At 39.4% G+C, this 25,621-nt stretch overlaps 1 protein-coding gene across 1 annotated transcript in view; it reads right to left on the reverse strand.

Moving 5' to 3' along the window:
- Positions 1–471: 471 nt before the first annotated feature.
- Positions 472–25,621, reverse strand: part of LOC145415456 (transmembrane protein 245) — a 29,940-nt gene continuing 4,790 nt past the window's right edge. The window contains exons 7-21 of the mRNA XM_080284732.1: positions 25,328–25,465; positions 24,857–25,012; positions 22,903–23,002; positions 21,826–21,950; positions 21,093–21,221; positions 20,182–20,349; positions 16,795–16,845; positions 12,179–12,235; positions 11,387–11,519; positions 8,424–8,608; positions 8,176–8,276; positions 7,315–7,445; positions 6,321–6,495; positions 5,533–5,706; positions 472–557 (exon numbers count right to left, since the gene is read on the reverse strand). Coding sequence (XP_080140858.1) covers positions 539–557; positions 5,533–5,706; positions 6,321–6,495; positions 7,315–7,445; positions 8,176–8,276; positions 8,424–8,608; positions 11,387–11,519; positions 12,179–12,235; positions 16,795–16,845; positions 20,182–20,349; positions 21,093–21,221; positions 21,826–21,950; positions 22,903–23,002; positions 24,857–25,012; positions 25,328–25,465 — 1,842 coding nt within the window. The 3' untranslated portion in view covers positions 472–538. The remainder of the gene's footprint in view (positions 558–5,532; positions 5,707–6,320; positions 6,496–7,314; positions 7,446–8,175; positions 8,277–8,423; positions 8,609–11,386; positions 11,520–12,178; positions 12,236–16,794; positions 16,846–20,181; positions 20,350–21,092; positions 21,222–21,825; positions 21,951–22,902; positions 23,003–24,856; positions 25,013–25,327; positions 25,466–25,621) is intronic.

Below are 25,621 nucleotides of genomic sequence, written 5' to 3' on the forward strand. Positions count from 1 at the left end.
TAATAAGCAAAGCATTACATAATCAATAATCTTTTAAGTAATGGCAGTCAATTATTAATCAATATTTTACTATGTTAAAGTACAGTACAACAGCTTCCATCAGCACAGATATGTTTTACGACCGACATTATTTACTGCAGATATTACATTCGGATGCAAGATAAAAATTAGGGCATTTTTCTTCAATGTAATTCCATACTTCCTCAACACCAAAATACAAGTGCACTCAGACTGCCACAGAGTACAGTATTAGTGATCTTTATATGCCAACAAAATTACAGTTGCCTCAAATAGCTCTTCAATGCAAACTTAGGTACTGTACTGTACTTGCATCTACATGGTTGAGGTAAATTTGTGATGACATCAGAGGACAAACAATAACTGAAAGATGACTGGATGGATCGACATAAAATGCAATTAGTTGAACAATCATTAACGCAATAATACATCTGTGCTCATGCAAAGTCAGTTCAGCAGACAGGCAGCTTAAATTATCTAATAACAATACCACAGTATTACCTTGTGCAATTCTCAGTACTCAGTTAATGGTTGGGTTCCTGAAAAATCAAAAAGACAGTGATGATATTCCTTATGCAACATGCTCGATGATGTTATTTCTTATGCAACATACTCAATGATATTTCTTATGCAATATGTCCTCTTTAACCCATCCAGCCAAGGGATATCTTTTTCATTTATTCTTGCCATCAATGAGTATTGGAGACAGTTTCTGAACAGGAGGGGTTACATAGTGGACGTCATTCTGAAACTATAGGTTTTGAAGCACTTTTCCCTCACAATTTGTGCTTATTACACCCTGATGTTCTCTTTTATGTAATTTAAATGGTTCTAATATCTACATACATTTCCTCAGTAACACTGAAGAGGATACCGAGATACAAAATAAATCCCTAATATTTACCTATATATTATCTATATGGTTTCAATATCTACAATGTTTGCCTCAGTAATGCAGAAGATACTGAGGTGTGATGTGCAGAATAAATCTCTAAAGGAAAGGTGTTAGGAAATCTTCAAAGCCATTTATAATATGATCTGTTGCCTTCACTCATTCCTTCACTAACTGGGGGCTATTTTAACCTCCTGACTGGAGTGGATTCTCTTCATCTGCATAACAATGTCTAGTGTTAGCTGGCATAAAATACAAGGTTCATCATTCTGGTTTGGCATATTAACTGAGAAAGCTTTTATGCCTACTGCTGCAATGGGTTCTTCTGAGGTAAGTAAAAGCATCCAACATTAGCAAGAATAAAAACATATGTTCCTATGTTACAGCCAAAGAGTTAAACTGAATAAAATCACCTGGTGGCAGCAAGAACAAATGAAATTATGTAATCCACATTTAATGGATGCTGTGCAAGTGTTATCCCTACCGCTAACAATCCCAATGGCTGTGATATCAAATGCTGACTGATAACATCTCTTCCTTAAACCTTATGGTACTACCCACAAAACACTACTCACTCACATTAATTCTTTCTACAATGTAACACATTATCTGTAAGAGTATTACAGAGGGCTGTTTTACATTATTCAGTACCTCTGGTGCATTGATTCATGATCTTGCTAAGCCCTCTGAATTAAAATTATTAAGAGTCAGCTAAGTTTCATAAGTATGCATGTACAGTTGTGGCCAGGTATTCCTTCCCACCCTGCTATATCAAACCTGTAGGTATGACACTGTCATACACGTACCATGAATATATGCAGCACTGGCTGCTAGCTGATGCTGTGCAGTCATATTATGTTGGCATTATGTTCCGAGATTGTGTGTGACGGTGCCTTAGTTACAGGTTAGAGATACCAGGGTGGGAAGGAAAACCTGGCCACAACTGTACATACAGTATTCTTCTATTAATGGTGACTAATGAGAAGTTCCATCACTTCTCATATATGGGTGGGGTAAGGTGCAAAACCTGAAAAGCCCTCCATTGCAGCACTAACTACCTTCATCTCTACTCCCAGACTAAACACTACAATGATGCACAAACAAACTTAAAAAAAAAAAAAATGCAACAGTCTCTATATGGGTTGAAAGCAGGTGTCGGGTTGTTCAAAGCCGGTGAACTATTTTAACCCCTGCACTACAATGACATCTTTTTACAATTTTTTCTTAATATCTCCAGATTCTGTTCAACTTTAGAAAATCATTTTGAAATTACAGGATGATATCTAGCTGTCATTAACCTATTCAGTACAAGAGATGTTCTTTAAGCTAAATAAAATCATCTGGAGACTGGGAAAAAAAAAATCAATAGAGAGACGAGGTTCATAAACAATGTGTTTACCCTACAACAGAAGAATTATGCCCACATATGGAAAGGCTGTATATTGTATTCAGATGATGCAACAGTTTCAGCCAGAACTGTCATATCCCCTTAGTTAACTATCTAGTAGTACGAGTATTATTAGCTGCAACTCCAGGCTCATCTGATGTGCATCTCTAGTAATGAATGGGTGAATTGGCAATGCTGATCAATGCTTTATGGTAAGCTTTTCATTGACAGGACATTACACATGCAAAGCACATTTGGCAGTCACAGCAATGCATTTTAACAGTGATGCAAAACACATTTGGCAGTCACAGTAATGCATTTTAACAGTGATGCAAAACACATTTGGCAGTCACAGCAATGCATTTTAACAGTGATGCAAAACACATTTGGCAGTCACAGCAATGCATTTTAACAGTGATACTACAGTACTTATTCATTCACGTACATGTATCTTTCAGTTAAGTTTAAGAAATGAAAACTATCACCTACCAACTACTGCATAAAATGAGGTCCTCTGTTGATTTTCCTTTTAGCTGGAAAAAGTTGGTTGCAAAATAAACATTCGTTAATCAATTTATGTAAGAAAATCATCTGAACACACTAACAGTCTCCTCATCCAATGTACTTATAATCCAAATGAGGCTGGAAGACAGTTAATAGAGGTTTAACCTAGGCTAACTACAAAATGATAAACCATAATTTTGTTTTGGTCTTAATAAGCTTATTTTGATACTGAATAAGGTAAAATAAGACTCATTTTTCTACTGGCTACAAGTGGAAAAAGTGTCAATACAAAAATCTCTCAACACAGGGAGGGACTTTAAGCTACTGTTTTATGTGACATAAAATGGTAACTGCCAAATCCCATTCTGCCCATGTTCAGGTGTAGGGGGTCTGAGGTTAGGCCACCATTAGTCCAAAGCATGTGAGGGTAGGAAACCAACCTATTCCCCTAGTAGTATCTACAGCACAGAAAAACCTCTGGCAACCTCTTGGACCCAAACCATGACACAAATATCACAGTATGCTCCAACCGAAGTGTTCTACCAATCACACCACCAGCCTTACATTAAATGATCAGGGCACTGTAAAAACTGTTGGGCAGTGCTGTATCAAAGTCCCATAGCAACGCATAATTTGCAGTCACTACACTCGCAAGGGCCAGAAATGAGTCAGAAGTGTGAATGCAATGCTTTTGAGGCTACATTTCCTGGTATATATTTAGATGTAGCCATTGGTACCCCTTCCCGACCCATCAGCCTAGCATGGTCAAACATGTTTAATAATCACTACCCCCAAAAAAATAAATGATAAAAAAACAAGCACTATTATCACCATATAAGTGCAAAAACTTTTAACCCATCTTTGGGTCACAACACATGACAACAGTGCACATGAAGCACATGAAGCACTACTGTATAGGTAAACAAAAAATTCCCTTTCAGGCATTAATTTAAACACATTAAAAGTGCACAGAAAACAATGACCAAAAAACTGTGAAGTAGCACAATACATCATAAAAACCAGAGCCCTGTAATCAAATATGCACACACAAAGCTATAAAACATATTCTCCCCCAAGCAAAAGAATACACAAATTCTCCCTGAACACCAAGAACATGAGCAAATTCTCCCCATGGAATTAAAAAGCAAGCAAATTCTCCTCAAGTGCTAAAAACACAAATAAATTCTCCCCAAAGCAAGAAACACACAATTAATTCTCCCCACAGAAGCAACAACACCAATTAATTCTCCCCCAAGAACTAAAGGCACAAACAAATTCTCCCAAGGCAATTACAAAACAAATTCTCCCAAAGCAATAAAAACACAAATAAATTCTGATCAATGGACAAGAAGCACAAACAAACATTCCTCAAATAATTAAATACAAACAAATGCTCCCCAGCAATTAAAACACAAATTCTCCCCAAATCAGGTAGAACACAACTTCCCCCATGCATTAAAACCACAAATACATTTTTACCTATGGACTAAAACCACATACAAATATTCCCCTGAGCACAAATTACACAACTCTGTCCTTGGGCTAAAGGGCACATCTCTACACATTTTCTCATAATCCTGACAGTATTTTCCTATAACCTAGCAGGCAGAGATGTCAACATGAATGAAAACTTTGTCCATCTTCAGTGGTGGATATAACAAATGTATGAAAGCTTTCCCCATCCTGTAACTATTTCAGTTACATAAAAATGTAGTATATTTAAACTCAGGACAGCTCTTTTGCATGCCATACAAAAAACTGTGGTGGCCAAGACATGGCACAATTCAAAATGAGGTAGAAAGACTAAAAATATATAACATTGCATGTGTTCCATCTCTCATTTAACATAATTGTCAACTTCTCAATTAATCTAACACTCTAGTAAATATGGCTTGACCTAACAAAATTCAATGAAGCATTTCATATAATACATTTCACTACAAAGACAATCAATATGTTTTAGTCTTGCTACCATCAGACAATTTTATTTGGACTGAAAATGACTTTTCAAATAGAAAGGAATATGGTCTTTATGTACACATACATATACACATCATCTAATCCTGTGTTGCCCCATGAAAAAAGTAGGAGCCCGGGGTTGGGCAAGTTGGTCCTGACGTTTAAGATGAGAGTGACCAGCCTCACTCATCCCTGAGTGGAGTTTCATAAGCAATAAACCCCAACCTCCCCTTGGATATAAACCTGCACAGGCTCAATCCGATTGGAGCGCCTTAATTACCCACTAAACCACCAGGCCCCATAATTTGGGTATATGGTTCTCATCCAGCATAGTTAATGGTTTCCTGGTGCACAAGAAACCATTTGGTTTGTCATTCAGTGCTGAGTCTTTATGTACCCCTTCAAAATAAAATGTAGTTCCTAGGTTGAACAAAACTGTCAGGAGGATGCTAAAATAAACTAAAAATAAATTATCTGATGGAAAATGTCATTAAATAATTAACAACAGCAATAGTACCAGATAGTTGTAGTAGTTGCAGCAACTCCAGGCTCACTGAACACATGGTAACTGGTGGACTGCAGGCTGATGCTGCCCTTTCCCTAAAATCCACCATCCTCCTTTTAGGGATGGGGAGGGAGTTGACGGACATTTGTATAACCAAGCAGTGGCACAGCTCATTTATATCAGCACCACCATATGACGGCATCCCTCTCCAGCACCAGTGCATCATAACTTAGAAGAAGCATAAACTGTAAACAGTGTAACACATACCTGCGTAACTTGAATCTGCGTAAGTCAGCTGCAGGTGACTGTATGAGGGTAGAGTACATGCTGGTGGCCACCTTAAGGATGCACAGCAGCAGTGGACCCAAGATGGCACCCTGAGCACCCCAGTAGAACACACCACCTGCCACAGCCAGGCCTGTCAGGTAGGGATGACTCCCACTGTTTGGGTGGAATTAGGGGCTGTGAGAACAGGGTAGGTAGCATGAACTGACTATCTATCAATCTATCTGTCAATAGATCTACATCTCTATCAACCTATCTACAGTACAGTAATTCTAATTTAAAGTTATTTCACTTACACTGGTAACAAGGATCCTTCTGATTACTGGTACCCTATCTTTCCCATGGCATGTAACTCCCATATCCACTAAATTTTGTATCCACACTGACTCTCCTTCATTGCACCCTCATGGATGCAGAGGACTGAATGTATAAAAAAAATGTAATGAACATATACACTACCCCTATAATATCAGCACACACAGCGGTATCAACACACAAGGGTAGAATCTGGGGACTGGATACAGTAGTGATTCTTTGCTATGTTAGGATGTGCTCCATAAATTCACCATTTTCTTACAACCAGTACTGAAACTTGGGGGAAACTGGCAAATTAGTTTTATATGTTGCAGTGTCACCTCAATAGGCAATATTTCTGTAAGTTACTGTTGATGTAATAGCACAAACGAACACCAAATAAGGCAACATAGTTCATGATGACGATTTAATATAAATAGCATAAAAAAAGTAAAGAACATTTTGGTAGCACTCACCCCTTAATATCAGCATATATGGCAGTATCAACACATGACATGGGTAGGATCTGTGCCCCCATGAGCAGCATAGCAAGGGCTGGGCTTCCACGGTGCCACCACAGCTCCATGGCACCCATCAGACCCGCCCAGTATGTACCAACCAGAGGCACTGCACCCAAAATTGCTCCAAGCACTGTCAGTAGAATGGAGAGAGAGGGACTGACTAGGAAAGTTTATGTAAGGTGAAGAAGGTGAGAGGTTGAGAGGGGGGAAACTGAGGATAAGATGGAGGATGGGGTGGAGAGGTATATCAGGGGTGAGATGGAGATAGGACAGAGTGACATGGAGGTCATTCATTTGTGCCCACATCTTACAGGACTAAGGTGTTTAGCAACTTATGGGCAGATGGACTGTAGGTAGACAAACAAACTTATGACCAATTCCGTCTTCCAACTCATTCTGATTTACTGGTATAACACGAGAAATATGAAAATTCTGTTTTCCTCTTTCCTTGTCCTTCAAGCAAGAACAAAAATAGGTATGATATTATAATTATCCTCTCATAACTTTGATCCGATACTGCAGAAGGAAAGATACACATGGGAAGATTCTATTTGTCCTTCCTGCAAGAACAAATAAGAGTTACAACAGGGAACTGACTGTGATTTTTTTTTTTTTTTTTTGCGAGTTTTATGCCAGGTCCCTCTTTTTTTGGATAAAGGCTAAGGCGTTGCCCCTGGGTAGAGGACTTTGGTTTGGTGCGTGTAGCATTTTATGACCAGATGCCCTTCCTGATGTCTACCAATGACTCTTGGGTGGATTCGATCCTCCGACCCTTCGGTCAGAGCGGAGCGCTTTAACCAACGGAGCCAGTTCTGTAGGTCAATCGATGGGTAAAAAAAATAAAAATAAAAATAATAATAATCTTAAGCAGCTATATCAGTATCATCATCCCACCTCATTTTCACACCCACAACTTTAATTATATAGAGTACTATAAAAGTGTCCATACCTGCTGGGATATATACAACATTTGTAGCAAAGAGAGAGTGGAGCAGCCAGGTCCAGAGGCCATAGAATGCACCCATCTTCAGTGAGGCAATGAATACTCCATTAACTGCATCCTCCACTGCTTTTCCCAGGCTACATGGGATAATGATGGATGAAAGGATTCAAATAATCACTGTGCCATCAATTAGGTGTGTACTGAAAAATAGTAGTTACTGGAATAAACTTGTTCTAACCTGATGATGATCCCTAACCCCTTTCAGCTCAGATGACAGCCAAGTGTAGTCAGACTGGAGGGTTAATCTACCTAGTAACCATGGAGACTCACTTCTACCTCATTACTGAAGGTCATTGAATTTCAAGCAACCATAACTTAGTATTCATGCCACATGAAACAATTTAGAATTACAGTATTACTTAGTATTGATTGTGGTCTGTGATAATTATGGGAGGTATTATATCTTTCATGTGCAGTCCCCTACTCTGGTCATTTCTTTAGAGATGCTGTACACCTCAGTAGGAACCTGCACAACAAACAACTGGTATTCCACACACATATTTCAGGTACTGTCACAGATAAACATTCACCTAATATTTCACCTCCTCTGTTTCTCACTTTCCTCTGCTAGCTAATAATCCCATGCTGAGAGAGGCTTGGTATACTTTTCTGCCTAAAGATGATACTGTATAAATGCGTTACGAAGAAAAGTGATGGATATGTTCTATGAGCGAAACAGACGTAGACATTTGAAACAGCTGGAGAAATTTGTCTCTGACAGTAGAATAAAACTTTGCTTTGAGTGCTACTTCTTAAACAGAAGATTTATACTCACAAATACAACCCTAACCTATTTGGTCAACTTACTGGTTCATCTGAGCAGGAGCAAGGGTTGCAAGGGTAGACACAGGCTTGTAGACCGAGTCAGAAGCACTCAGGACATAGAAGAGGGATGACATGAAGATAACCTAATGTGAGACACAGTAATGTATTATAATAAAAAAACACCACTGCAGTTATACCTATACTGGATTTGGTAAACATGGAAATCATTCATTATAGGGCACCCTCTTCCATATAGGCACCAAGTTATCATATATTGGCCTGGGACTTACCCCACTGATGAGGGCATTGAGTATGGAGAGTGAGCCACCAAGGAGGATTGATGTTGCAGCAGTGAGAGCAGAGAAGGCCAGGCTGAGGTTGCCCAGGAGTAGTGACCACACTGATTCAAGCACACTCATCACAGTGCCAATGTTCTCACGTACTGCCTCGCTCAAAAATGACACACTCACTACCCCTGTATTGAAGTCATTGATTGTTTAGAATACCAGGAGAGAGAAAATAACAGTGTGTCACTGAACAGAATGGGTTGCTCTACATGGATTTTTCTGTATTCTGCAGGATTTGACCTATCTATCTAGTTATTGCCAGATGCCATAATCCCATGAGGGGTGGCACAAACAAATCACCTCCTCACTGCCCTGTCCTCTGCTATTTGGTTGCCCTCTTCCCAGCTCACCTCCCTTTTCCTCATATATCTATCTACTCCACCCCTCCATACCATCCTTAGTCTCCCCCTACTCCTCAACACCTCACCTTTCCTATGTTGTGTGAACTAGAAGGCTGACTGCATCAAAGCAGTATGGTCATTAACCCCCTTCAATATGATGATGCCATTTAAATTTCATTCTTGCTTCCTCTAGACAAATTCATTCAGCTTGGGTGAGACTATTTGAACTGAAGGTCCGTCCCAAGCTGAATACAATCCTTCAGATATGAAGAAAACAGGCAAAAAGACATCATTATGCTGAAGGGGTTATAATGTGAATAAGGGTGCCTTCAAGGTCCCCACTCCTCTCAACTTCAGCTGCCTAATTTTTATGATACACAGAGAATACATCAGCAGTATTTTTTCTTTCCTTAACTTCAGGGTAAAAATTGTAACAACAACATACAGCAATATGGGACAACAAGTATAAAAAAATATATATATCAGGGTTTAAGTTACAAGTCATAAAATAATGATATCAGCTAGCATCAAATTACAATTTGGGAAACATCTTGCATTCATATCACAACTGCAGAAATGTAAATATAAATAATGTATACAACCAGAACACAATTATCATACTGAACTGTAATAATTATTAATTACTGCAATGACATCTGTTTATGCCATACAATAATGTGTCCTGTACTTTATGGACAGTCAGTATATCATTCTGTATAAAGGCATGTTGAGACCTGAATACAGTACCTAGTTCAATACATATGCTAATGCCAGAGCAATGTGCCTTCACATGATGGTACCAATATGAACAAGCGACTCTGCTGTCTGGTTATATGGGCATCACTCAGCTTCCCCTCTATCCCTCAAAAGGAGGATGGTGGACAGCAGAAGAAAAGCAACTTAAACCAACAATCCACTAAGTTCACAATCAGATGAGCCTGAGGCTACAACAAGGCTACAACAACAACAACAACCCTGAGAAGCTTACTCAGCCTTCTGTATTCAAAGAGATGGCCAAATGATGCAAAACATCGTTTATTTTTTCTTAACATCACGTGAATGATACTGGCCAGAAAGTTTTTCAAAATTAATTCTGACCGTGCTTGTACTGGTTTTTGAAAGTCAGATTTATAAAAACCACTATAGAACTGAGAAATGATCTATTACTATGTTTGTAGCTACTGCTACATAAAAAAATAAAAAAAATCCAAAAAGCAAGCAGCTGGAATTTAGGATTTTAAAGAGACCAGACTAGTTGTGAGCTGTAAGAACTAGTCAGTGAGTTACATAATAATATTCTGTATAACTTAATTTAACATCTACAATATGATGGTATGGGATGAAACAACAAACAGCTATTGCATGCATTGAAAGTGATCAGTTTGAATTGTCTTTTGACAATGAGGTCACACAAACACCATAGTTGCTGTAAACATACAAACAGTATAGATTTACAGTACTTAAACAGGGTGGAATCAAAGAACACAACTCAAATGAATAAACATTTTCTACACATTCATGTACAGAATATGGATAAGCACCATACACTGCAACACTGTACTGTATACTGTATAGGTAACACGATATGGCATACAATCATACAACATTATAAACAAATGCATAAGACACAATATAAATAAATACTTAGAGTATATAAACATGAGGGAGTCTTCAGAAAGCATACAGTCATGATTACTTGGCAAGGATGGTGGTGGTACCTGCCAAGCTGAAGTTGGACGCAGACCTACTATAAGAACGTTGCATCCTCTTGGGGGCTAGAGAGAGGAAGGCAGGAATAAATGGGGGAAGGAAAAGTAAAAGTAGAGAAGAGACGGAGGAAGAAAGGATGACGGGGGAAGGAGGATGGGAGGGAGGAGAGAAGGGAGGAAGGAAGGGTGTAGAACAATGAATTTTTCTTACTGATTTCCCTCCCCTGCAAACTCAACTATCCAAGTCTACACTTATCCACGCATAACAATAATTGACATTTTCACTGAGATTATCCTTGAGCTAATTATTAAAACTCTGAAGGCTGTTCTAATTAAGGGGACCTTAGATGCTGACATCATAGTGATGTGAATTATTCAGAGGGAAAGATTGCACCCATATATGGAAAAATTGTTTATCAGGCAGATAAGATGGTTTTAGTGCAATCCAAGAGAATCCAAGTTGGGATGAAACTGCTGTGTTTTCTGAATAAACAACATTACACATGTGAGTACAGTACATACATCAACCTCGCTTTACAACTGGGGGGCTACATTCATGGAAGAATATCAGATAACAATCAATTGCGTAATGAAGTTGGGATTGCAGTGATCATATTAGTAAAATCAGTGATCATATATAGAAAAATCATGCTTCATAGGGGAATGAAGCAATTGTATAAGTGAAAATGGCAATTCTAGTGAAAAAGAAAAAAATGCTAAAATAAGATCGCATAAGCAAAAGATCGTATAACGGTCAGTCGTATAGAAAGATGGATCTGTTTGTCTTCCATAAGGAAGCCCTGCTGTATAACATTAACAACTACAACCGTGTCAACAGTGTATACAAACAACTCACCAGGGGTCTTGCGCACAGCATCAAGGAGGGAATCCACTGAGAGCTGCACTGCCTCAGATGTGACCTGGGGGCCGGGAGAGGGTGGGTGTGCCACCACCCATGCCTGGTACACACGGTCCCACACCTCCAGAACCTGAGGCACAGTGACGTATTGTGTTGAAAAATATTTAATTCACTACCATTCAGTACAATTTATTTTGCACTGTGGATAATGTAAAGCCTTCAACAAAAGTTTATTGACAATCCTCTGCCAGCATTGTCTTTGTCCATATTTCTCATTTACATCCATTCGACAGACAATATCCTTCCTTTTTATAATTTTTTGTTGTGTGTTGCACTTTCTTTTTTTCAAATAAATGATCATGTAAACGTTGGATCTGGTTAGTACTTGGATGGGTGACCGCCTGGGAACACCAGATGCTGTTGGCATCCCTACATGTCAAGTGGGGTTGGTGGAGGATTAGTGCCCCTCCCTGTAAAACAATTAACTCTAAGCCATTGGCCACCCCGTCTGGGATACATGGCGTCTGGCAATGAATGAATGAAATGAACACTTTCCATTGCAAGTGTCAGCAGAGAAGTGTCAGCAAACTTTTGTACATACAGTAGCTGTACATACTGCCCTAAGACATGGTGTATATACTGTACACACTGGTAAAATATACATACCTTTACATATACATATACATCTGGATATCACACTCACAGAATAGTAAAGGTATCTAGCAATATCCAGAAGTGAGAGAATAAATACATAAAATAAAATTATACAACCATGTGAAAGAGACCCACCTGTTGCTCAAGCTGTGCTGCCTTAACATCATCAGTCTCACCCAGCATTCCTCGCACCTGCCACATACACAAATTAATCAACGATCATCATTACCCTAAACATAACTTTTTTTTTTTTTGCATCTATCTATCTATCTATTAATCTATCTAATCATTTACTGCCCATCAGGTGAATGCAGCAAAATGCCAGGCTATACAGTCCAGACATATATGGCAGGCGATCAGCTGTTTGCCTGAGAGGCAGTGTGTGGACAACAAACTCATGCCACCCCTAAAGTGTAAACTCATGGGTCACATCCAGATTGGAGTGCCTTACCACTTTAGATAAAGATGAACACAAACCACAAAAATTAAAAGAGAAACAAAAGGTTCTTTAATAGTGTGAGCAATTCAAGGGGATGTAAAGCCCCGCAACTTCAACTGCCGTGTAACAAGGAGGCATAAGGCTGGATTAGGCACAACAATACTGTACAACTGCTAAAAGGAAAATAAGGGGTACTGTATATGGTAAAATATCCAATCTTCTGATATCTACAATAACAATTTATGGAACAATTACAAAATGAATAACATTATCTATCAGTCACAGCACTGATTCAGTATAAAACTCAAGGGGCACTCAGTGGAGCCCATCTCTCCGACAAGGGCAACGTAATTTCCAAAACACTCTTCATAATGGGTTAGGTTTTCTCATCGTTGATTAGGGTTTTGTAGAAAGTCTTTTCCGGATCCAGAATCTGTAATATGTTCCAGATCGGTCCCAAAAGTTAAACAACTGTTCCCTGAGACACGGGCTATCTACCCACCAAATTTGGTCTAAACATCTCTTTTAGTTTTTGAGTTATCCTGCTAACAAACAAACAAACAAACAAACAGGGGTGAAAACACACTCTCCTCGTCAGAGAGAAGAAATTCAACCAGCAAAAATAATAATTCTGCATGATATACAGCAATATCAATTCACATGCCACACAGTGGTTGTCAATACCTCAATGGCAAGATGCTGATTCACCTTTAGCTACCCAAGATTTCTGGCTGATTTTTGTGCTTGGATTGCCACCCAGGCTTCCAAGAACAGCCCCATTATTTCCCCTGATGCCACTTGCAACCATTAAGAAGACAAGAGAAGTGCCTGGTGAATGAGAAGAAGGAAAAAATTTTTTATGAGACAGAGTAAGGATGGCAAAGAGTAAGTGATTTGCAATAGGTCATGTATGAGTTTGACAGCTTGCACAAGAAGAAAACTAAAAGTGAAATCAAAAGCAAAGTAATGCTGTATGAAAGGAAAGAACACGGCACAACAGATTTTTGGCATGAAGTACAGAATAGAGAGAAAAAAGAGTGAGCTGCGAGGAACACATGGGAGATGAAACACTTGGTGAGGAGGATACAGTTAAAGTCCTGTAGTCTAGCATCTTCAAGACTAAGCTCATGCCAGACCAATGGATGTGCTGGACCACTGAGAGTTACCTATAAAAATTATCCCTACACCTGCAAATGATGAAAAATACAGCACAGAATGTTCCTACACTTTCAGATCTCTGTGCTCGCTGAATCTGAGTATCCACACATGACAGCTGCTCTGAGTATGATATCATCATCATCATCATGACCTTTTTCTCACACCAAATGATGGACGCAATATATATATATATATATATATATATATATATATATATGTGGTAGGTGGGGGTGCTCTGGATATATATATATATATATATATATATATAGGTGGGGGCACTCACCATCCACTCACTCAATGTAGTGCTGCTCTCGGGTGTCTGCCTTTTCCGCTCCATCCTTCTTTCCTTCCACCTTCTTCTGTCTTTCTTTCCTTCAGTCTTTCCTCGTCTTTCTGCCTATGAGTGACTTTACACTCCCTCTTCAGTCTCTCATTCCTTCATTCTTTCCTCGTCCTTCTGCCTGTGGGTGACTCAACACTGAGTGACATGCCAAATGGTTTCTTGTACACCAGGAAACCATTTACTACACTGGGTGGTAACCATATAACCAAATTTTGGTGCCTGGTGGTTTAGTGGGTAATTATTGTGCTCCAATCGGATTGAGCTGGTGAAGGTTTATATCCAAGGGATGGTTGGGGTCTATTGCTCACGTAATGCCACTCAGGGATGAGTGAGGTTGGTCACTCTCATCTTACATGTCAGGACCAACTGCCTAGCCCCGGGCTCCTACGCTCCTCATGGGGCAATGTAGGATTGGATTACGGATGGATATATTTATATATATATATATATATATGCAGAGCCTCTGTGGTACAGTGGTAAAGTGTGCGCTTCGCACGCTGGTGAGTGCGGGTTCACCTCCCGCCAGAGTTGTAAAAACTTTGGGAAGCGTTCACCAAGCCATTTGCTACTTTGGCAGACACAAGGGGTGCTGTGGTTGAACCAGTGTCGCATACTAGTATGCTTGCACCCAATCGGCTTAAGGTGGGCCGATTACACTTGGTTCACAGACTACACACACATCCAAAGCCACTACAACACTACAATCACACTCACAAGCACTTCTCATCCTACATACAGTCTCTACCAGACAGCCTAAGCCACTGGGTAGAGATACATTGGCTGTATCATCCCTGCTTTGGTAGGGATAGGACGGTCCAGCAGTGGACCTCATCGGATGATGATGATGATGATGATGATGATATATATATGCAGGTACAGTACTGTAAACAAACTGCTCATACTCAAAGATACAGTATACTGTACTGTGCATTTAACCTTTTTTTTTTTTCATTTTATCATAAACATTAAGAATATATAAACACATTACAATGAATACAGACATGCTCACATAATCACATGTACAGTACAACACACACAGATCTCTACAAACTAAGCAGACCACCATCAAATACATGCAAAATGTGGAATAATTTTGGTGCAAAATCTGATTCACGTGTATACAGTATCAACAAAACCTACACAAGGAACCTAAAATAATCTACAAACATAAGTTCTGACAACAAAATATAGCTAAAATAATCTACAAACATAAATTCTGACAACAAAATATAGCTACTGTTAAAACAGCAGGCCTCAAATGGGGAAACTATACTACCGACAGGCCTAAAGTAGTTAACTACAAGTGGTTCCCATTTCACGATCAGTCGACTTACGATTTTTCAACTTTATGATGGCAGAAACCCTACTTCAAAATCTGAATTTTGATCTTTTCCCCGGCTAGCAAAATAGAGTATGATGCTCTCGTGATACAGGACAGCAGCAGCGAGCCGAGTCCCACCCTGCCCGGGCAGTCACTAGTGTAAACAACCAATGCTTTGCAGTGTTCTGTTGCCAGCGTTTTCTTTTGGATACACCCCTGTATCTACGTTGTGTTTTCTGCATCCATCATGTCTATGAAATGCCCATCTGTCTCTCCTGCTACTGGTGAGAAGAAAAGGAAGGCAATTACTCCTGAGATGGAACTCAAGATAATCGCCCAGCATGAAGGTAGCAAGCCCGTAAGGTCCTGGTCATTTTGGCCGTAAGTCATTTAGGCTGTAACGTCCAAACTGGCAAATGGCTGAATCTCCTAACGGCTTAAACATAACATGACATGACATAACATAACATAACCTATTTGGATATTACGGTCTAAATGACTTACGACTGAAACAACCAGGACCAAGCCCGTAGTGGCCAACACACATTAACTTGGACTTTCACAATCAACAATCTCAGTATGGTAGTCAATAAATTACATTAGATGTTCAACAGTTTATTATAAAATAGGCTTGGTGTTAATGATTTTGCCCAACTGTAGGCTAATGTAAGTGTTCTAAGCATGTTTAAGTTAGGCTTGGCTAAGCTATGACGTTCAGTTGGTTAGGTGTATTAAGTGCATTTTCAACACGACAAATTCCACTTACGATCAGTTTATCGGAACGTAACCCATGGGTAACTAGGGAACCACCTGTATTATTTCATTCAGGAAACCATAAATGTGAATGCAAACTCAACACAAAATAAGTGTAACAACACAAGCACTGTATTATGTGGCTCTTATATATTCAGGGTTAGTCTAAAAAACACAAAACAATATTATGAAATCATGAACTACAATACAGTTTCATTACTGTATGTGGTGCTTAAGATCATGTTCAGTCAGTCCGTACAGCTGGAAAATGATACGGATGTAATTTACTCATGTTCATGGTTTGACCACACAGTATTGCTGAAACATTAAATGACTACATTTCAATAGATCTATATTGCTAAAACTATTCATGTCCATGATGCATTTTATATACTAATCATGCTTCTCCAGATGACTCTGTTCTTCTAAGGGATCTCTGAAACTCTATAAGTTTAATATGGCTTTCATTAACCCCACTGCGACTGATATCTCCCTAAAGTCAAATAAAGTCGTCTGGTATCAGCAGGCATGAAATTCATAATATGTCCTGGTACTGAAGGGGTTAATGGAAATTTGCAATACAAAACCAAATTAAAACTCATACAGCAAAAAAAGAAGCCCAAACTAAAACTGCACATGAATGTTACAGGCACCTTACTGTAAGTGGATTAAATACGGTGACTAAATTAGTGAATAAAATGTTAAATACACTAATCCAAGGGCCATTACAAACTTACCACTTTTGTGGCATTTATGGTGGGGTGACTCCCTTCCTCACCCTCGATAACCTGAGAGAGAAAAGAGAAGAGGAGAGGAGAGGAGAGAGAGAAAAGATGGAAAGAAAAGATAATACAAGAGAAAAGGGAAGAGAAGGGAAGGGAAGAGAAGAGAAAAGAAGAGAAGAGAAGGGAAGAAAGGAGAGGTGAAGAGAAAAGAAGATAGAGAGACTGTAAAGACAGTTCTATAAAACCTATACAGTACTTGACCTGGACTGAACTCATATGCAGCAGATAATGATGAATTACAGGTGTGATGAGATAAATTTCCGGTACCAGTTTTAACAAGGTGAAATAGTGTATACACATAAAAAAATCTAATTAACCTATGACTTACACAGCTATTAGTTTTATTAACTCCTCACCAGTACATGCTTAACCCCTTTAGTAACTATAATGTTTTAATTCACTTAATATTTATTACCTCCAATCAATTTCATTATGCCAGGAAACATGTCTTGCACTGAAGCAGTTAATAAGGGTTTTATCTAAACCCTCCAGTTCAAAACCTCTCCCCTACAGAGAATAAAAACTATCTGGAGATAGCAAGAATCGTATAAAAGAACATTATCTTAGTGCAAAGATTAAACACTAACACTGTAATGATCATCTACCACAATTTCTCACATTCCTTGGGATGGTGCTATTCCTCACTATGGGTGGAAGCATCATAAGAAGGGCACAGGACACAGGATGCAATGGCAAAGAAGGTTGAGTGATGATAAGGCAACGAGAACCAGGCATGACAGAGTAAGACAAGGAACAACAACCAACACAGCTAAAGCCACACCCCAGCACGAACTGTCCCATAACATGCACCCCTTGACCAGTGGTGAAGGGCACTCCCACCATTAAGCCCTTCCATACCATGATGTACTATACTTAGAAGTTATCCTTGCCACTTTCAGAAATTTAAATTAAGTTTCCAGAGGCTTTTCAGTCTCTGAGGGGTAATATATTACCTAAGTCAACCCCTTCAATACTAAAAATACATCCTAAGTTGAATAAAATTATCCAGAGATAACAAGAATAATAAAATAAAAAATACAACCTCTGACTGGAGAGGTTAACAGGCCTACTAACAGTAAGAACTGCTGACAGGGTTCTTTGATGACAATCAGTGTGAACACCAAACAAAACAGCATCTATTTAAAGTGCATCTGTGACATTAAATAAAAGCACACACAAAACCAGTCTAAATTTCTTATTAAAAAAAAAAAAAAATCCAAAACTGTGAGCCTACAAAACTTGTCCTTTCTCAAGAAAACTGAACCAAAAAGAGAGCCAATTTCAGGATCCATTAATTTTGAGATGTGTGAGCATAATGCTTTGAAAAGACTGGAGGTCATGGGCAGTGGGATGGAGAAATTGAGGGAGACAGCACCAAAGTGACCATAAGAATACAGTATATGACAGACTGAGAGTAATTATTCGCTCTTCCATTACAGAGCTGGAGAGAAATAGGGTGAGAATGTATAGCTAGATATGTGCTGCATGCCTTCTGTACCACAGGAGGAATAAAAGCAAAGAGTTCAGAAGAAGAGCAACTAGAACTGTAGTGATGGAAGAAAAAGACTGTAACAAAGACAGAGCAGCTGAAAGGAATCAGTAGGAGAAACGATGAGATGAAAACACTTATACTTTAACCTGTTTATAAGTGCTGTATGTGGTAAGCCCCTAAAAAAGAAAGAAAAAAAACTTGCAAAATCTAAGGTAAGGATGACCAATAAAGGGTTGCATCATGTGCATCCCCCAGTATGGCAATACAATTGCAAATTAAAAACTGGTGCAGCCACATGGTTATCAAAAGAGATGGAATAACCTCCTGGAATACACCACTAAAACTGACTCAAAGGATGTTCACAAAACTGTCAGATCATTAATGATGATCTAAAATTTACAGACCATGAACTCCGATATCTGTAACTGCACTGTGAATTCAGAACTAGAAAGACCCTTACTGATCAAGTAAATCCATTTGCAGACATTGAGAGATGTAAATGCTGAAGCTGAAAATCTGGTCGTAATATGCTTGTCACCAAAGAATGGGACACCTTCACATTTTGAACACCAGTTAGTGTAGCGTATTTTTATTTCCATAACAATACTCTAATCAAGATCACCACCCTAAAAATAATGATAATGTACTGTAATTTTACTGTTCCAAGCTCATACACACAAGAAGCTAAAAGGACTGCAGAAATCCAACCAAGCTGTACTTTGTGTTTATAATGATATAGGGAATGGGGAAAGCTACATCAATGTCACACAAGGTGAACAAGTCTCTCTGGGAACAGAAGTTTCTGTGGGATGTATTCTGGTGAGGACTCTTCTTGGATACTGACAAGAAAAAGATTCTGAATAGCTGTGGTGGTGGGCATGATTCTGTGAATATCCTTAAATGTTATGCTGGTTGGTATAAAGATATATTTCAAGACAATGTGTGATGTGCAGTGCTGCAGTTTGTTTTTTGTTTCTTGTATTGGGAATGAAGTAGCACAGAGATACAAAGATGTGATGGGATCTAAGCTGAAGAAAAGAAGTGTGTCTCTTGAGACCATTTTATTCTTGACTATGAAAATTTTACTGTCTATGATACAAGAAAATTCTGATTTGTAATGCATACAAGTGCTCTCTAAAGTGTTGGCTTGTCTGTTTCACATGACCTGGCATGAAGCATACTTCAAAGTTCTCACTGCAGCCCACCATCCTCCTTTTGGAAAACTGTTAAGTGACCAGAGGGATGTTTGAAAGCCAACCAATGTTGCCACAATCACAACATATCAGTTTCATAAGTACAATAAATACCTAATTCTATCTCCGTGCTCTACTGTTTCATCTTTTACTGCTTAATCAGGTGTGTACAGGCCCAAGGTCAGGCTACTCCATCCAGATATTTAAGGTGAGGATGACCAGTCCCTCTCTCCTTAGTGGCATTATGTGGGCAATATATTCAAAATGCCCATCAGATTTAAACTCTTATAGGCCATATCCAGTCTGAACACCTTAACCCATTAAACCACCAAGTATCCATTGGTTATATGAATACCATCTAACACAGTAAATGGTTTCCTAGGCTACAGGACACTATATGTCTTGTCACTCACAGCACTGCTGGGCCATCTGAAGGAAACGCTACTGCAAGTGGGTGCACTCTCAAATCATAAAAATCAAAATGAAATACCTTTAGTCACAAAAATCAATGTGATGCTTTAAATTACAAATATCGAAATAAACTTAAAGCCACAAAAATCAAAATGAGACAGCTTAAATTTTAAAAAATGATACGCCAGTACCTTAAATCACAAAAATCAACTTGAGATACCTTAAAGGAAGTGAATGACATACCATGGTAGCAATCCACTGTCGGCCCACCACATATCCCTCATCCAGGGCAGAGGTCAGCAGGTCACCAAGGCCGGCCGGCAGTACTTGTAGGACTTGAGGGTTGTTGGCCAGGGTTGCATTCACCATCTGACCACCCAGAGCCACCAGAGCCATGCTCTCACCCTGGATCTGTACTCACACAAAGCACACCACTAATTAGGAGGTGATAGTCAGCAAACAAGTTTAAGCCTTTTGATCCTAGACATATTACTTATTTTGGTCTAGCTATGGTGCTAAAGATGGACACTTTCACATGGTGACAGCAATATAACTGAGTAATTCCTCTGCTGGTCATGCCATCATCCCTTAACTCCCCAAGGATGAGGATGGTGGACTGCAAGGGTGGGGCATCTTAAGCCTGGTCCATCTGGTTCATGTTTCAGATAAGCCTGGGATTGTAGCTATTACTACTACTACTCTTCTTGCAATAGTCAGTCAAGAATTAAGGTCTAGGATGTGTGCGAGGAGCTTTATCAGAACACAGAGGCATCCACAGGATTTTTTGTAAGGGGGGGCAAAATAAATGGAATTATACATATATGTGTGGCAATAATATATCAAAATACACATACTCCAAACAGGAATAGGCATATACTTAAATGAGTTACATGACTTACACCAAATGCATAAAGTGACAGAATGCACGAATCAGCTCAAATCGCTCAACCATCCTTGAATAAGAACTGAAACACACTTTGGAATTCCAAGGGGGGGCAACTACCCCCCCTTGCCCCCCCCTCCAGATGCCTATGTCAGAACTGATAAATGAACCATAGTCACAGAATTATAACTCAATTTTCAGTAGCAAGGGTTATGCAAAAGTTAATGTGAGATAACAAGAGTCCCAATGTAAAGTGAAATATCAAGCTGACCTGCACTGCTAGAAATATGGATGCAGTGACAGCAAAGCAGATAACAGCCAGGATAAGGGCTAGAGTGACCAGGGAATCAACAGCAGCTGCCAACGCAACCACCACTTGCCTATCACTTCGCACCAACAGCTGCAAAAAAGAAAAGAGGAAAATTGTTTTCATTACTCTATGATATCACTGATGGAGGCTTTATCAACTGTAACAATTAATAACAGTCATGGAAAAATCAGCCTATGATTAGAGTATTCCTGGCATTTAGCTGAATTATTTATATGTAACTATACTCAGTTTTTATTATCAAGGTGAAGATGCACTTGACACAGTGGTGATGACTGGTTGAAAGCAACATGTCCGAATAACATCGCTGTACTGTACTTTCAAATAATTACCGGTGATGTGAATCAAAACCCAAATGCAACAATGTTATTCAGACATGTTGTATTCAGTCAATCAGCACCAATCTGTCAAGTGCATCTTCGCCTCGATAAAAAAAACTGAATATATGCAGGGATGCCCCCAACTATCCATGAATGCAACTTGATTAGTTTTCACCAACCTTATTTGTTCTTTGCCTTCATAATTTACATGGTAGTAACTCCTCTTAGCTCCACCAATCTTTAGCATATACAACATACCTAACAAGCAGTTGCATCACTGATACAACACTCATTTGCATTTATTCACATCAGCTGCTGCCATCATCAATTACTCTGTCATATCCACATCCACCTACTTTGGCAACCCCTCTGACGGGTGGAGGTAGGAGGGCTGGGGCTCGGGAAGCTACAAAACAGGAGGCCCTCTCACTTGTGGTCTTAAGCACACCTGACACAGCTTGGTATGCCAGAGTGTGCCAGGCTGTGGAGAAAGGGTGAGAAGAATGACCATACAGACAATGGGGTACATCTGTAACTTCTTGAATGAATCCTCACACATCATATAATAGCCCAAATTCTGCTCAAAGAACCAGAATGAGTATTGTAAATAACAAAATTACTGTTAGCCATACATTCAATAAAACTTTTCATGAGCAACATTCTTCTATAGGTTTTGGGGTGTCTAGTAATTCTGAGTAGCTAAGACTTTAGCCTGATACCATATCATATTAAGCTGATGAGTAATACAACAGAAAATAATGGATGATAATGAAAAAAACAGTATACTTTACAGAATGGGGTATTTCAAAATTCTTCATCTTGTGCTTCAGAGTGTGTTCTTTTATTTGGTGACCGCAGGCTCAAACATACAAAAATGACAATGATTAGGTGGACGTGCGATGCATCCCTGAGTGTGAGGCCTGGGGGGGGGGGGGGCTAGGTTTTCAATGGAAGAGTTGAGAGGTAGGATGGGACTGGAGTGTACTGGTATTGTGATGAGCAGAGGTAGATTGAGATGGTTTGGGCATGTGGGGAGGATGGGGGATGATAACTGGGTGCAGAAAATGAGAAGTGTTAATGTTAGGGGTAGGGTTGCGAGAGGTAGACCGAAAAAGACCAGGGACAAGGTCAATGAGAGTGACCTCAGAGATAAGGAACTGAATAGGGAAGCTGCCAGAGATCAAGCAGCATGGACAGCCGCCATTAGGTGACCAAGGCCAATGCATGCATGTATGTTGGAGCCTTCAGAAACTAAACAAAAACAAAACAAACTCTACTGGAAAGAAATACGGTATAAGAAAAAACAATTGTGCATTTTGTGGCCATTGTAAGGGCAACAAGCTGCTCTACTGCAATGGAATGGATAGAAAAAGGAAAGGCAAGAACAAAACAAAAATATGAACGTATGCACGCTTAACACAATAAAGACATACCAATTTTCTTAACAAAATAGTAGAACATGGCAATGGGGAGAAGAGGGAGAAGGTAGTTGTGCTGCCATAATTCCACAAGTATGCACCCAATCATCACACCCTGCAATAAAATACAGAATTACTACTGGTCAGGAAGTATATCCACTACTGATTTGCTGATACAAAAGCTTATGCATAAATTAACTTGGCTCCATACTGAGGACTCTGAAAGCAACTATCATGTTAAAAAAAAAAAAATGGCTGACTCATATATGCATGGAACATTGCCTTGCATATTGTACAGTAGGCTACATATATATACTCATTACATATAACTAGTGTGGGATGTCAGAAAGCCATAATCTCTCCAAATTTCTTGGTAACTGATGCCATTAACCCTCTCGGGAACCATAAGTTTTCAGTAAGTTTTTGGGACACGAGCAGGGCGGAGAACCTAGCTATGGCTACTTCCGTGCGTGCACTAAGAAAAACATTCCACGGCCAAATTTGCCCCAGGAAATTGGTTATATTGGTATAAACTGTATACCTTCATCATCGCTGGTGTTTACACTGTATGATAAGCTAATAAAAACACACAAAGCTGATATGTAAAAGTACAAAAATGCAGTGAGAATAAACTTGTTCAAGAGTAAAAACAACTTCATATAACTTCCCAACGTCCTACTGTAAAATTTTGTTCACACAGTGCAAGAGCAAACCATATGTCTAGATGAAGAATTTAACGAGCTCTCTCGTGGTGTTCTTGGAATTTTGATGTGGCCAATACAGTAGTTTTCGAGTAGATTACCAAAAACTAAAGAACTGCCTAAAATGTATTTGTTTAACTTTTCTTCTTTTATTACTGAACCTGTAACAAATATATGTGTAAATTATGTATATGTATGTAAATTATGTACACCCTCCCCTGTAACCCACCCAAGTTTGACAACTACTAAAACTAATTTTTTAGTGGATATTTTTATCCAAAATGATGCATATTGCATCATCAGTTACTCTTCAGTCTAACACCGATATGACACAATTTGCACCATTGTTCCCGAGAGGGTTAATTCTTTACCAAACAGGCACAGCCTTTCCATATTTTCTATTGAAATGAGTCTTTCACAAGTCACTTGTTATTATTCCTGGAATAACACAGCTATCTATTTATCTATTGCCAGACGCCTCAATCCCGTTCGGGGTGGCCACAAACAAATCGCCTCCACGTCGCCCTGTCCCCCGCCATTTCACTGCCCCGCTCCCAACTCACACCCCCCTCTCTCATATACCTCTCCACCCCATCCCTCCATCTCATCCTCAGCCTCCCCCTCCCTCTTCCCCCCTCCACACACAGCTATTGGGCATTTTTATAAACTTACCTCTGAAGGCTACAAATGAGGATTTAGAATGCATAAATATTCCACTGATGTCTACCTGTAGCTGGCCATATCTGTTGTTCCTAATGCAATTTTTTCATTTGAAAGCTGACTGTCAAACACAAGCAAGGTAATAAGTTGGTTTAGGTTTGGCCTGGTTAAGTTAGGTTTGGCTAGTTCATTAAGTTTCCCACAGCTTTGTCACGGGATACACTGACGCGTCCAGTCGGAGAGATGGTTGGTAAACAACACAGCCAGTTGGAGATATCGTCAGTAAACACTGCTGCAGATGACCTAGCTGCTTCCGTAAATACCCAAAAATTTTGTTTGTTCCCAATCACTTCTTGCAGTCATAATTCAACAGTTAGCTATTTGTGTTGCATATGTACCATAATTACTTACCTTCGATTGGGAGTTTCTTATATTATAGGTGGAATTGCTGCATCAATTTGGTAAAGAATTACCCTGATGCCATTTTCAATTACAGGTGAATATCTATTACAACTGACTTTTAGTGCTGGGCAATCATTGATAGGAACTTGAAACTGGCACCACAAATCACTGAATGGCTGAAATACTATTAAACTACTCAAACTAACCTTTAAGTATATGTTGCTGCTATTTTCACTCTCCTTCTTGGCACTAGAGGAAGCAGTAGTGGTTGTAGCTGGGGGAGGTGGTGGAGCAGTGCGAGGGTGAGGTGGTGCAGTAATGAGCACACGAGGCCGTGGGGTGTCTGTTAGTGGGCTGCCCTCCTGCAGAGTATGATGAGAGATGAAGCTGTACTGATCTGGGGTCATATTTGCAACAGTTAAGATGGCTCCATCACTTTCTTACCAGTTTGTTTCTGTATCTGGCATGGTAATATCTTCTCTATTCAACTTCAATGTGGCTGACTGTAGTCAGACTGGAAGGTAAATTTTACTTCTAATCAAGAAGACTAATTCCTATCTCATACCTAATGTTCACCGAATTTCATGCAGCAGCAACTTACTATTCAAGTTGCAGGAGAAGCTCAGCTCCATAACATGAAAACAAACCAACTATATACAGAATCTAAAAAAGCACACCTGAGTATCTTTTTCTTCAACTCCCTCTTTTGCTCCTTCCGTGCTCTGGATCTTTTCATCTTTTGACACATACTCTTCCTCCTCCTCCTCTTTTACAGGAGAAAGAGTTGGGGCTTTTTCCTCAACTTCCACGGCATCCTGTCAAGAGAGAAGGATTAAATCTCCATTTTTCCTATTTTCTTCTTTGTCGCTATTGTTGTGGCCCCAGGTTCATCTTAAATGTGAACCCAGTGGACTGTAGACTCAAGCTGTCCTTCTCCCGCAGGCCACTACCCTCCTTCTAGGGAATAGGGA

This window comes from Coenobita brevimanus, chromosome 102, assembly GCF_032717465.1.
Source record: "Coenobita brevimanus isolate Jiangsu-jjx chromosome 102, ASM3271746v2, whole genome shotgun sequence".
In the NCBI taxonomy this organism is placed as follows: Eukaryota; Metazoa; Arthropoda; class Malacostraca; order Decapoda; family Coenobitidae; genus Coenobita; species Coenobita brevimanus.